Source organism: Panicum virgatum, chromosome 3K, assembly GCF_016808335.1.
Source record: "Panicum virgatum strain AP13 chromosome 3K, P.virgatum_v5, whole genome shotgun sequence".
In the NCBI taxonomy this organism is placed as follows: domain Eukaryota; kingdom Viridiplantae; phylum Streptophyta; class Magnoliopsida; order Poales; family Poaceae; genus Panicum; species Panicum virgatum.
The window spans coordinates 10,769,984-10,784,755 of record NC_053138.1 but is presented as its reverse complement, the minus strand read 5'-3'; the positions used below and the strand labels follow the sequence as shown (position 1 = coordinate 10,784,755).

Genomic DNA, 14,772 nt, shown 5'->3' with positions numbered 1-14,772 from the left:
GTCAGTTAATACAGATACTCCCCTGTAATGTGCATTGAAAGGAAGAGATGATCTATTAAAGAATGAATGTGACCGTCAGGGGGAGTGCAACGGTCACTATACTGATACCCCTATATAAAGAAAAAGCTAAATTTTAGTATTCATACTGGATAACCCTCAAAGATAGTAAGACGGTGCTTCAGAGCATATATAAAGTCTTTAACAGATGGAACCCAAACAAGAGATTTACTGATATGCCATCTTTACAGAAGATGAAATAGTCTGGGGGAGCATGGTATGTAGAGACCTAAGCCTTGAAGAGAAGTAGGAATGTGTGTCCACTTCGATGATTCAGGAGCAATAAGTTTCTCATACTTGTTGATGTTGTATATAACACATGTTGTTAGTTTTTTTAAAGAAAATGAATAAAGTAAAGAAGGGTCTTGTTATGCAAGAGCCTATAGAGTCCATTGCTTTTTGGCAAAGAGCAACAACAGCCCTATACATAAAACAATGTGCCAAGAAAAGAAATGGAGGTTGATTCCACCTCATTTGAAGAAGTCACGAGAATTCTATGGGCTAAGTCCATGGAAAAGGAAAATGATTCCTAAAAGAGTCATCACAGTTGGTTGTAATGGACCTACAAAGAGAAATGTGACTCTAGAGGGAATGGTGAAAGATATAACGTAAGGCTTGTGACAAAAGTTTCACACAAAGAGAAGAAATGTTTACATGACACTACTTGACGTTTTGTCATGGAAAGAAAGAATATATGAGATACCACAATAAGAAACCCATTTAAAGCCTTGAGATGGTGGTGTCTAAAGTTCATAGAAATAGTAAGAAAATTTGGGTTTAAAGAGATTGAGGAGGACAATAGTTTTAAGGAAAATTTTAAAGAAAGTTAAAGAATGGGAAATTTTATTTCCACAACTTAAAGATAACACCCTACCCAATAGTAATGGTGTTAATATGCTATTTCAGATAAAGAATTCTTGTCCTCAAGTTTTGATCTCGGTGGTTGGTTTTCGTTCTAAGAATTGAAACTCATTGAGATAAAAAGAAAGGGGTATTGTGGTTACAACAAATGCATACTTAGAAAAGATTCTAAAGAGATGAAGTATGCATATGAGTAAACCTACGCCTGTTCCTATCGTCAAGGGTAATAGTTTTGGAAATGTTAGTGTTCTAGGAACCAATGAGAGACGGAAATGGTTCCATAAGCTTTAGCTGTTGGAAGTTTTATGAGCGCGCAAGTAAAGAATTTACCCTGACATAGTTCATGTATCCGGGTTATTTTGGCAAAAGCTCAATCCAGATATAGATCACTGGAATGAAATTGAGAATATCGGCCTCATGCTAAGAAAGAAATAACTAGTGCTCTCAAAGGGTTGTGAGTACAAAAGTAGAGCTTGTGAAATATATAGCGAAATCCACAATTGTCGCTAACTTTCACACTTGGAGTTTTTGTGTGGAAAATCTCCAAAATTAATCAATTAACATCAATGTGATGCAAAGACATGGTATAGCATGATACGAGGCCGAGGGACAGGCAAAAAATGGTTAAAGGAACATGTACCCGGAGTTTTGATAATGGTTGACAATAGCGATAACCATTTAAGTAGTTTGCTCCTATGACAACGAGTCAAGTGTGGTGCCAAACACATTGACACAAAGTTATACGTTGTAAAGGAGAAAGTCTGGAATTATGTTGAAATGCATTGAGTAAAAGAATGACAGACATGTGTTTGTGGATCCACTTATTAAAGGCTTGCCGCCCAGTGTGTACAAAGAACACACAGTCGACATGGGTTTATGGTGTAGCCTATATTTTCCGGACAATAAAGGGCCCCAAAGTTAAAGTATCTATTTCAGAACAGAGACATGTATTGTAGCTGTTGAATCTATCGGCAACCGACTGTGACGATGAAACTGCTCTATGCATTAATCTGTGATGAAATATAAAAAGAAGTAAAAGATATGAAGGTGAAAGTATAAGAGGAGATCAAGGGGGAGAATGTTGGAATTGATCTCCACCAGTTGGCCCAACGGCCAACTGGCCCCTTGACCTTGCGCCCTGATCGGGGGCCCAGCCCAAGACGAGGCTGGTGGGCCCCCGTCGCGCAGCCTATAAAGAGGAGTTGGGGACTGACGGCTCTAGACAGGAGGTTCGCCTGTTGCCGCAATTCCCCACCTCAAAACCCTAACCCGATCAGAGAGGGAGGCTGCAGCGGCGGGAAGCGCCACCATGCCATCGCCGGAGCGCCGTCACCACAGCATCGCCACTCCACTGCCCCAACCGCCGCCGCCCCTGCGCGGAACTTCACCGACGAACCTGTGGTGGCTCTAGATAAAGAAAGTAACATCTCGATCTACGCCTTAGTCGATCCAATAGTTTTAACACTTGGATCATAAGACAATATGTGCCAACAACAACTTCTAGTACGATGGTTCTGTATTCAAGTGAAACAATTTTTGTTTGCTTCGGTTGCTCCCTACTTTAGGAGATTACGAGTAGATTACATCTTGCTGGACACTAAAGCGCCAAGGACAGAGATATAATGAGGCTAATCAGAGGTGTTCCGCAGGCCTCCAAGGTACAGATAAACTCCTCCGACTTTAGGAGTCATATGATGAATAGAAACATTATTATATGCTTAAAATGGTGATAAAAAATTCAAGAACAATTATATTGTTTTGTTAACTAGACTGTAACTCACGAGAAACTCTTGAGTACTCCGAACAGAGCGCGGAGAAGGAAAGTAGTCCACGGAACACATCTGACCCCGAAAAAATGCGAAACGCATATGTAAGGATGGCTACAATGAGCTGTATAATAAAAAGATGAGCGTTAAAAGAAAAGTAGGTGGAATTTCTGTCGCATCCAATGCTTTTCTCCGGACGCCTGCGTCTTTTTTCCTCGTGACTGCATCCCACACCGCTCAAATATTATGCGTGCCACACTTTTTGTTCACGTACCAAGTACATTTTTTTTTTTTTTTGAAGGTTCAACGGGGGGGAGAGGATCCCCACCTGGTTCATTCATCAGAGTGGCCCCTAACGGCCAGATGTAAAGTTTTACAGCATTTTAAGTTTTACATTGCCGAAGAGAAAGCACTACACCAAATATTGCTAACGCCGAGGTCCCACTTTGGGAGACGACAACTCCAGGCTATATAGAGAAATTTAAATTGGTGCATAAATCTAGACAATGTTACTTGGCAGTTCATTTTCCCTCACCTTTTCGGTGAAAAAGATAGGATACATTTCCATACCACAACCACGCAAGAATGGTGAAAAAAAGGTTGCAAATCACATGAGTAGGGAGGTTTCAGTGTCTAAAAAGCTTTGAACTCCTGGTGACATCGTCCCTTACATCGATCTCACATTCATGCACACTGTCTGAACTTACAGTAGAGAATTCTAGGCCAGTGTATTTCGCAAGCACTTTAGGCTACTTTTTTTCCCCAGAAAGCATGCGGTGGTGACAAAATAAGTTGCATAAGCAACAAAACTGAGAGCACAGTGTCCTGGAAAACCAGCTGTTACTGCGTCTCCAACAAACGGCCGGCGTGGCTGGCGACTGCCGGTACCCGGTGGTCACTGGTCACGCTAAACGTGACTTCTTTTCTCACTGAAACCATTGGATATGTGGGATATTATCACATACACCTTCCGGGTGCCTTATCAGAGGACCGATTTGTGATAAACTTTGAATCAAGGGGTGCAGGCACAAGTTGTTACCGCATCCGACCTTCTTCTTGTTTTAAACCCGGCTTTGCCCGTCGCTGCTCTACACAACAAATCTTCCCAAGAAGAACTCCATCCATCGGAGCTCAAAGGAAGAGAAAAAGCTTGTGAGCTTGAGGGCGTGCAGCCATGGCTGTCCTCGGCACCGTGGCTGTCGAGGTGTTCATCCCGGTGGCGGCGTTGATTGGCATCGCGTTCGCGGTGGTCCAGTGGTATGTGGTTGCCAGGGTGGCCGTGATTTCTGACGCCGGCGGGGGCGCCGGAGGCAAGGGCAGGGGAAGCGACGTGCTGGAGGAAGACGACGAGGAGGAGTACGGCGTGGACCGCCTGGCCGTGGAGGCCCGGTGCGCCGAGATCCAGCAGGCCATCTCCGTCGGCGCCACGTCGTTCCTCCTCACGGAGTACAAGTACCTGGCCGTGTTCATGGTGGCGTTCGCGGCGGTGATCTTCCTGTTCCTGGGCTCGGCGCGGCGGTTCAGCGCGCGGCCGGAGCCGTGCGCGCACGACCCGGCGCGGGCGTGCCGGCCGGCGCTGGCGAACGCGGCGTTCAGCGCGGTGGCGTTCCTGCTGGGGGCGCTCACCTCCGTGCTGTCCGGGTACCTCGGCATGCGCGTGGCGACGTTCGCCAACGCGCGCACGGCGCTGGAGGCCCGCCGCGGCATCGACCGCGCCTTCGCCGTCGCGTTCCGGTCCGGCGCCGCCATGGGGTTCCTCCTCGCCTCCAGCGCGCTGCTCGTGCTCTACGCCGCCGTCAACCTCTTCGGGCTCTACTACGGCGACGACTGGGGCGGGCTCTACGAGTCCATCACCGGCTACGGGCTCGGCGGCTCCTCCGTCGCGCTCTTCGGCCGCGTGGGCGGCGGCATCTACACCAAGGCCGCTGACGTCGGCGCCGACCTCGTTGGCAAGGTCGAGCGCAACATCCCCGAGGACGACCCTCGCAACCCCGCGGTACGCACGTCACTGTCACGCTCTCTGCATGCGAGATCCAAGTTGATTATCCACACTGTCTCTTGTTTTTCCAGTAGAGATTGGAAAGAGGATACAGTGCATGCACCACATACTACACACCCAAGTGCACACTGTTGAATAGTTACTTAAAATGCCGGGAGTGTGATATGGACAGCCACAGTAGAAACGTACCCGTAAAATCGCGGAGCTCCGACAAATCTATGACCTCGCTAGTAGCTGGCATTCGGTGTTTGTACTTGACATATCTCAAAGTACTTCCATGGAGAATTGAGTTGGGGCTCGGTTGGCTTGCCCAGTTGGGGCTGGGGCAGCCCACCCGTGTTCGAGCGCCGGGCGGCGCGGGTGCCTCACCTTCTCTCATAAATGTTGGGCCTGTGCTCCTGGGGAAATCCCTGAGGATGACCCTCGCAAACCCTGAGAGGGTACGCACATCATGGTCACGCTCTCCGCATGCCAAATCCAAGTTGATGTCCGTATCTCAAAGCACTTCCATGGAGAACCGAGCAGGAGCGCAGTTGGCTTTCCCCAGATGGGTCTGGCGTAGCCCACCCGCGTTCGAGCACTCGGTCGGCGCGGGTGCCTCACCTTCTCTCATAAATGATGGGTCAGTGCTCCTGGCAAATTCCCCGAGGATGACCCTCGCAACCCCACGAGGGTACGCACGCCACAGTCACGCTCTCCGCATGCCTGATCCAAGTTGATGTCCGACACGTATCTCAAAGCACTTCCATGGAGAACCGAGTTGGGGCGCAGTTGGCTTTCCCTAGATGGATCTCGCGTAGCCCACCCGTGTTCGAGCGCCGGTCGGCGCGGGTGCCTCAACTTCTCTCATAAATGAAAAGAATCTGCAAGGCAAAAGTATAATTGGCATAAGCACACGTAGGATACTTTCCTTTTGGCCTTATTGATTTTACAAAGCATGTGACTCTAAATAAAATATTTTTCTTTTTAAAGTAACAAGTGGAGGACCATTTAGTACCGGTTGATAACACCAACTAGAACTAAATGGTGACCTTTTAGTTCGGATCGGCGGTGACTTTTAGTTTCTGTTGAATGTTCCAACTGGGAGTCCGGGACTAAAATGCCTCCAGGACTAAGGGAGATCTCTCTCGCCCCTAGCCGTTGGACCCGAGACTAGCCATTAGTCTCGGGGTCCAAATGTATCTGAGCCAAATGCACATAATCGATATGGTATTTTGTAGTAGTGTATAGCGCATACACACTATACTATACACATCGGAGTGCACACTATTGAATAGCTACTTAAAATGTCTGGAATGTGATATGGACAGCCCCAGTAGAAACATTCTGGTAAAATCACGGAGCTCCGATAAATCTATGACCTCACTAGTAGCTGGCATCTGGTGTTTGTACTTGACGTATCTCAAAGTACTTCCATGGAGAACCGAGTTGGGGCTCAGTTGGCTTTCCCCAGTTGGGGCTCGGGCAGCCCACCCGCGTTCGAGCGCTGGGCGGAGCGGGTGCCTCACCTTCTCTCCTAAATGAAAAGAGTCTGCAGGGCAAGTATAATTGGCATAAGCACACGTGGGATGGTTTCCTTTCGACCTTATTGATTTTATTACAAAGCACAACACAATTTTCTTACATCCTACCTACGTGACTCTACATTTGATATTTTTCTTTTAAAGTAACATATGGAGGACCATTTAGTCCTAGTTGATAACACCAACCGGATCTAAATTGTAACTCTTTAGTTCGGATCAGCAGTGACTTTTAGTTCCCGTTGAATACTCCAATGGGACTAAAGATGCCTCCAGGACTAAGGAAGATCTCTCCCACCCCTAGGCATTAGTCCCGGGATTAGGCATTAGTCCCGGGTCCAAATGTAGCCGAGACAAATGCACATAATCGATATGTTATTCTGTAGTAGTGTATAGCACATACACACCATACCATACACAACGGAGTGCACACTATTGAATAGCTACTTAAAATCCAAACAGAAACGAAATGTACTCATAAAATCGCGGTAGCTCCGATAAATCTATAACCTTTTCTAGTAACTGGCAGTCGGTGTTTGTCCATGGCTTTACACATACGATACGACATACTACATGTGAACGTGGTCGTTCACAATGTGAACACCACTCCGCATGTAAGATTCAAATCGAGAGTGTGTCGAACACTAGAACTACATAAAATAGTTAGAATTGCGAGGTCGGTCATGAACTCATGATAGAATCTAATAAAATGGAAGTAATGACTACGTTTTTCTTGAAAGAATGACAAGAGCTTTGTTATAGATGAGAGATCAAATTAAAATTGATAAGCAACTACTCTCCATGGTGTTCATGTGTTCTTCCACCCGTGCTGACCATGTCATATGTGTGATGCAGGTGATCGCCGACAACGTGGGAGACAACGTCGGCGACATCGCCGGCATGGGGTCGGACCTGTTCGGGTCGTACGCGGAGTCGTCGTGCGCGGCGCTGTTCGTGGCGTCCATCTCGTCGTTCGGCACCGAGCACAACTTCGCGGCGATGATGTACCCGCTGCTCATCAGCGCCGTGGGCCTGCTGGTGTGCGCGGTCACCACGCTCGTCGCCACCGATGCCACCACGATTGAGTGCACCAACGAGATCGGGCCGACGCTCAAGCAGCAGATCCTCATCTCCACCGTGCTCATGACCGGCGGCGTCGCGGCCGTGACCTTCCTCGCCCTGCCGGCCCGGTTCACCCTCTTCGACTTCGGCAACGACAAGCACGTCAAGAACTGGTACGTGTCGATCGAACTCACGCTGTACAAAGTATTGGCGGCTTTGACTCGGAAATTTGAAGATGTTTTGTAAATTCAATGCAAATGCTAATCGAATTTGCAAATAATGGATGCAGGCACCTGTTCATCTGCGTGTCGACCGGCCTGTGGGCTGGCCTTGTCATCGGCTACGTGACCGAGTACTTCACCAGCAACGCCTATGGGCCAGTGCGGGCGGTGGCGCGGTCGTGCCGGACGGGCGCGGCGACGAACGTCATCTTCGGGCTGGCGGTGGGGTACAAGTCTGTGATCGTGCCCATCCTGGCGATCGCAGCGGCCATCTACGCCGGCTTCCGGCTGGCGGCCATGTACGGCATCGCGCTGGCGGCGCTGGGGATGCTGAGCACCATCGCGACGGGGCTCGCCATCGACGCCTACGGGCCCATCAGCGACAACGCCGGCGGCATCGCGGAGATGTCCGGCATGCCGCACAGCGTCCGCGAACGGACCGACGCGCTTGACGCCGCCGGGAACACCACGGCGGCCATCGGCAAGGGGTTCGCGATCGGGTCCGCCGCGCTGGTGTCGCTGGCGCTGTTCGGCGCGTTCGTGAGCCGCGCCGGGATCACGGCGGTGGACGTGCTGAGCCCGCGCGTGTTCGTGGGGCTCCTCGCCGGCGCCATGCTCCCCTACTGGTTCTCGGCGATGACGATGCAGAGCGTGGGCAGCGCCGCGCTGCGGATGGTGGAGGAGGTCCGGCGGCAGTTCGACGCCATCCCGGGCCTCGCCGAGGGCCTCGCGACGCCGGACTACGCCACCTGCGTCAGGATCTCCACCGACGCCTCGATCCGCAAGATGATGGCGCCCGGCGCGCTCGTCATGCTCAGCCCGCTCGTCGCCGGCACGCTCTTCGGGGTGGAGACGCTCGCGGGGCTCCTCGCCGGCGCGCTCGTCTCCGGCGTCCAGGTGGCCATCTCCGCCTCCAACAGCGGCGGCGCGTGGGACAACGCCAAGAAGTACATCGAGGCCGGCGTGTCGGAGGAGGCTCGGTCGCTGGGGCCCAAGGGGTCGGAGGCGCACAAGGCGGCGGTGATCGGCGACACCATCGGCGACCCGCTCAAGGACACCTCGGGCCCGTCCCTCAACATCCTCATCAAGCTCATGGCCGTGGAGTCGCTCGTCTTCGCGCCCTTCTTCGCCGCGCACGGCGGCATCATCTTCAACCACCTCTGATCTGACCAGTCAGATCAGACAGTTCAGAAAATGCCGCTGTCTTTGGACGGCGAAGCTGCCGCTAGCTTGGCCTTGCGGTGGTCGATGGCAATAATAAAAGAATCGTCGTGTAGCTTGCAACCTTGCATGTAACAAGCTAAGTTAATGGCGTTGGTGCCTAGTTCCGGTAATCCCAGACTACCAGACTTGCAAACTGCTTGTTTATGTGATCATATCTGTCTGTATGTCCCTCTTGCTCCTGCGTATTGACGCGATGTGCGAATGCTTGTCTGCTGGAGCCTTGCACAAAGGGTGTGCTGCAATTGACGCTCATGCGCACACGCGCGTGTTGACACTTGACAGGCAGTTTGAAGGAGATCGATGAATGTCCGTATGCAGATTTTCATCGGATAAAAACTGGGTGTGAGATCTGAATCCGAAGAACTAGAGAAAATCTGAATCTGAAGAACTCGAGGTCGGAGAACACGCTCATCAGCGTCGCGCAATCGCAGACGATTACTCGCCATTGCCGCACCTGCAACTAGTCGTTTTTTGTGTTGTGTCTTTTGGTCCGGATTCTTATTATGCAATCTAGCAAAAGGTGGGCCAACGCATGAAGTAGTGACACAGAATGTAACTTGGAACCGTTTTCTTCTATATTAAACTGCCTCGCGTTCATGGATGTGCACATTACGGGGAAGAAGAGTTCGGACCATGGACGCCATGCGGCGGAAAATAATTCAGTGCAGCAGGGCTGTAAACCTGTAACACCCCGGATACTCCGGCCATTGGCCCGGAGACTCCGGGAGTGAAGTTTTTATTTCCATAATTTAGTCATCTGGACCCACAACCATTTAAATAGAATATATCACACTCTCTCTCACTCACTCTCACTCTCTCCCGTGACCTCTCTCTCCCTCACGTGCACTCTCTCCCTCTCCCTCTTGAGCTCTCCCTCTCCCTCACAAGCTCTCCCCCTCCATGAGGCCCTAAGGTGCAAATCCCCCATCTAAACTTGATTTCAAGGCTGAGGAAGCTTCAATCGGCATGGATAACCTTACTCCCCATGAGCCCCTTCCAAGAGAACCTTGGATTTCAAGTTCTTTGAGAAAAAAAAGCTCATCTTAGGTATTTAACTTGTGCCGCCCCGATCTATGTTTCTAGGAGGTTCTAAGTGATTTTTTTTGGTCAATCAACTCTATATGCATCTCTCAACTAGGATCTAAAAGGGTTTTGATTTTGGTGGGTTGGTTTTGTCAAAATCAAGATTTCAGTTTTTGGGGCGAAAATGCTGTCAAGCCCGGAGACTCCGGGTATAAGCCCGGAAACTCCGGGTTTTGAAAACTCCGGGGGAAACTCCGGGTATAAGCCCGGAAACTCCGGGTTTTGAACACTCCGGGCGAAACTCCGGGTATAGGCCCGGAAACTCCGGATTTGGGAGTCCGGATACTCCGAGAAGGTGCCCGGATACTCCGGATTTTTGGTCTCGAATCTAAACGGTGGTGAATGTAAAATTAGGTTTATTAGCTTTATATTTTCATGCTCGATAGGATAGAACTATAAAGTGTGTTATTTGACAAATTTTACATGTAATTTTTAATGGTGCTAGATAAAATGTTTTAATAGTTTATAAATGCATAGTGGAGTTAGGAGAATTCTAAAAATACAAAACAAGTTGGGCTAACTTCACGTAGACTCATGTAAGGTTTAATTAACCTCCGCCGGTGTAGTTGTTTATAGTTAGACAATATCGACCTTGTGCTTGTATCGCTCCACTTTTATTGCATTATTCATGCATTCATACATATGCATCGTTGCACCTCATTTAGGTACGCTAGATGTACGACGTGTGGACGTGAAGCACGCGGTGCGGAGTCGAACCACAAGACGGTGTTTGGCGGATATCTCCAGAAGAAGGAATGGCCGTAAGAAGCAACCGAAGACCCGGCCCAAGGTCGGAAGGGCCCAAGGCCTTGATAGCTTTAACACTAACTTAGTGTTACCCTCAGGCAAGCCCCGGTGCATGTCCTATTATTTTAAATTATGACTCACTATGTATATGTTTTATCTATTACTTGTGCATTACGTATTAGGGATTTATTGGAACCCTAGCTGCATAATTCCTAGATTTCCTTGAGTTTACTAGTAAGTCTAGGTCGATAGCGGTGCTAGGCTAAATAAGTCCGGTAGAAGTCGGGTGGCTTAGTGTCACTCGCGAGACACAGGAAAACTTTGGTAAGCCGAGTAATTGCCGGTTACTCGCGAGATGCATTATTATCTTTGTACATCAGTATTGTTGAAGTGGTTTGAAATGGTTATGGAGATGTGAGACCGGGCGGGGATGTTGGTATTAGGTTTGGCAGCAGGACAGGGTTCCTTGGTGTCTTAGCCCCGTCTGTGTCGATTAAGGACCGGTGGTTGTGGCAGTGCTGACCGGGGATTGAATTGTACTAACCGCATACCGGGAGTAGGAGGTAGTCGAAACCGGTAAGCCGAGTACTGCTTTGCTTCGAAAGTACAGAACTTCATTACCACCCCTTAGGGCGAGTCGAGTAGTCGCGGAGAAATGGGATGCATATGTTTACTTTTGGTGGTCTCACGTTGAGCTCGACTGACTATATGTAGGTGGGGCGGTTCTGTAGTTCGAGACGGGGAGGGGAAAGGTTGGTGCGTGGGGCTCGACGGGGCCTTTGCATGCCGTGTTGGTTAGGTCCACCTTGCAAGGTTAAATCGGATCGATTCGCCGTGTCTCGCGGTTATGAGGGCCTTGGTCTCTTTGTCACACCGTAGCAAAAATGTAGAATGTGAGTTAGGTATGTTTATATAAAATATTGAGCTCATTGAATTATTTTGCTTGCATCACCATGATTGCTAAAGTGGGTCTATGCAAATATTAGGTGAGAGTTAATTTATATAGAACCTGAAGCTAAAATAATGAAAGTAAGGAATTACTTTAGTTGCTTTTTCTACAAAATAACCACCAGCCAAATGCCTTGCATGTCTAGGTATGTGGGCTAAGTTATACCCACTGGTCGGGTAAGTCTTGCTGAGTATTAGTATACTCAGGGTTTGTTGTTTACCCTGTTTCAGGCATAGAAGCTAACTAGGTCTCACATCGGTGGGCTCGATGTGGCGCCTCGTCCTCCCGTCTCGGTAGTCCTCAGCTTATTTAGTTCGTTTTATTTATTTTCGTGTAAAAATACTCTGTAAGTTAGATTCTCGTCCACTGCTATCATTTCATTCGTAAATTTTAAATTTAAGCTACTTTGTAAAAGTCTTAATATTATTTACTATTTTGTAAGATTTTATCGTGCTGGTACCTTCTGCGCTCGCATTCGTGCGAGACTTCTGGTGTGTTTCGATCGGCCTGTGGGTTGGAAACAGCCTGTTGAGTTACACTTAATTAAGTTAATGCGCCAGACGATGGCGGTTACGCATAATTAAACGTTTTAACTCGGCGGGTCTGTTACAAAACCGCTCTCCGTGCAGTCCCTGCCTGGATGTGTGCCACGTGGACATTTCAAGAATCGGATACACGAGCTATTCTGATGACGCTCGGCTCAGATAAGGCTCGCTCCAATAGCAGCTCGGCTCGATCGCTCGGATGCAGGAGACAAGCTGCTCTTTCCTCAGCCGCGGCCGGCCCTCCATCTTCACCGCAGGCACCACCGTGTGCCCGCGTCGTCCTCGTCCTGACCGGCCCCACTGTTGCCGCTCTCCCTGAAGGCCGGTGCTTGCGGCCCTCCTTGCCAGAGTATGGTGCCTGCTTCTCCTCGACGGCGCGGCCATGCGCAGGACGTCGTCGGGGCCGCGCGCCTCGTCCTTGTCCACCTTGGGCCGGTAGAAGAAGAAGATCCCGCCTTTCTCCTGCATCCATTCCATCCATGTCGCAATCAACACACCAGTAATCATGCAAGCTAGCCACTTCAGTTCTCATGTCAGGTGAGAGGAACGACAGCGATGTCGCAAATGGAACGAAGAAATCCTGTGCTTATAACGGGATTATGTTTACAGTTACAGAGCTTGATGAGGGGCGGTGCATGCACCTGGTTCTTCACCTTGGGGTCGGTCAATTCAATGCTCCTGGAGCCGATGCATACTCGTTGAGTCTTTCCTGCGTATGCAATCCGAGTGCAGCGAGTTGGAGCCGAGCGCTCCGCGTGGGAACCGAGCAACCAGCAGGCGTCGGATTGCCTGGCTATCCACGTGGTGCACATCCAGGCATGGGCTGCACCATGCCCAGCCCTCCTACACGCAATTTTTTTTCGCTGGCCCATGCCCAGCCGGTGCGAGCCGCACCAGCGCACGCTTGGCAGTCCGGATGAGCATCTCCAACTAGCTAAATGTATTTGATTAGGTAAAAATAGAAAAATGCAGTAAATAATGCCATCCAATAGACTATCTATCTGCCGCGCTCAGCTATCCGGCCGGTTCGGTATGGCTATTTTTGCCTTTGGCGATCCACTCGCTACCCTGCGTGGTCTCGCCCCTCCGGCGATTGCGCGGACTCCTCCGCCCTCGTCGACTTCCTGCCGGGGAGTCCGCGCCGGTCCTGGCCGCAGTCTCGTCGTCTGCGCCGGCCGATCGTGGCCAGGCAGTCCTCGTCCTCGCTGGGAGTCCGCGCCGGTGAGTCTTCGTCCCCGCCGGAGGTCCGCGCCGATCCGAGGAATCCACGCCGGGGACGGGGAGTCCGTGCCCATCGCGCTGCTCGCCAAGTCCGAGGAGGAGGTGCCGCTCACCATCACCAAGGCCCAGGCACTATGGTGGAGGACGGACGGCTCTTCTGTTTCTGTCCCATCCTTCAACTCGCAGCGGAAATGTGTGGTCGGGTTGGCTAGGTGGGGCGCGCTAACATGGTATCAGAGCCGAGGTCCCGGGTTTGAACCCACCCGGCCACGCATTTCCACTGTGCGATTTCCCGTGCGCCTCTCGTATGCTGAGACCTGCTGCGGGCTACGCCGGGCACTAGAACCTGCTGCGGGCTACGCCGGGCTCGCACGCCGTAGGGGGGAATGATGGACTATGGATAAAAGTCATCACCCCTCCCACTATAACACATGAGTTTTATGGTCGGGTTGGCTAGGTGGGGCGCTCTTACTGTTATAACGATTGCTTGGCCATATGCATTTTTTTGTTCCATATGCTTTCCATTAACTGTTGCGTGAATATTTACAAAGTATTTTCTTTCTGCAACTGTCAGGTTGTAGAGTTGGATTTCCTGTACCCAAGCGAAGGCATCCAACAAGATATGTTACTAATTATTGCAATTTAAGTTCACAAGTAATGGACCGCATAAATATGTTTGACATTTTTATTTAGAAAAATAATGGTTGATATTGTGTGTTCTATCTTTATTTTGTATTCTGATGATCATCTGATGTATGGTTAAATTAATCAATTATTGCTCACAGGCCATCGAGTTTATAACTGTGCTATTCCAGACTTACCATAGTATGGCAACCTTTCATTTTTAATGTTTTAAGTAGTAGCCAGCTGCTATTTAATTTAGTATCTTTCATATCTGATCTGCATACTTGCCCTTGCTACTTCTTACAGTAATTAGCAGATTTCGAATTAGTAATCTTTGCTCAGTCTTTTTTGTTTATTAAATTAAATAATGACTGTTTGTTCATCTGGTGGTTGCTGCAGTAATTACGTACATGACTTTTGCATGCACATTAGTTTAATTCTCTTCCTTGATCAAGTACACTCGCACATTGCTTAGCATACTGGTATTTGCTTATGTGAAGGATAAAGTTAGCTTGCTGGTATTTGGTTCTGTTCATGCTCTTATTATTTTTCTTTCTTGTAGTGTCATCCTACTGAAGCATTACGGCTGAAGACTTGAAGCTGGATGATTGCATATAGACTATGGAACAATGTGAGATTGTAAAGTAAATTAGTCAAAATAATATAAAATTCATGTAATTGCATGGAAGATTGTAGGGATGTTGGAAATGTTTAGGTCTTGTGGAATCTAATTGGCCCTTATGGAAAAATTTCAGGTGTGAAGGTACTATATCTTTTCTTAATTCAGATTCAATCATGGATTGGGATCATGTGTTGTGTCCCTAACAAAACAATTAAACCTGTATTTTTTTCCTTTTCTGATTCTAATGTTCTCATGTGTTGCAGCCTTCAGC

At 49.2% G+C, this 14,772-nt stretch overlaps 1 protein-coding gene across 1 annotated transcript; it reads left to right on the top strand.

Annotated features, from left to right (window-relative positions):
* Positions 1-3,798: 3,798 nt before the first annotated feature.
* Positions 3,799-8,862, top strand: LOC120697501 (pyrophosphate-energized vacuolar membrane proton pump 1-like). The gene is made up of 3 exons (XM_039980751.1): positions 3,799-4,680; positions 7,059-7,438; positions 7,555-8,862. The coding sequence occupies exons 1-3, from the start codon at positions 3,859-3,861 to the stop codon at positions 8,648-8,650; spliced, it is 2,298 nt and encodes a 765-aa protein (XP_039836685.1). The 5' UTR covers positions 3,799-3,858; the 3' UTR covers positions 8,651-8,862.
* Positions 8,863-14,772: the final 5,910 nt, after the last annotated feature.

Coding starts and splice junctions, on each gene's coding strand:
- LOC120697501 (XM_039980751.1), top strand. CDS start 3,859: ATGGCTGTCCTCGGCACCGTGGCTGTCGAGGTGTTCATCCCGGTGGCG. Junction 4,681..7,058: donor ACGACCCTCGCAACCCCGCG/GTACGCACGTCA, acceptor TGTGTGATGCAG/GTGATCGCCGACAACGTGGG. Junction 7,439..7,554: donor GACAAGCACGTCAAGAACTG/GTACGTGTCGAT, acceptor TAATGGATGCAG/GCACCTGTTCATCTGCGTGT.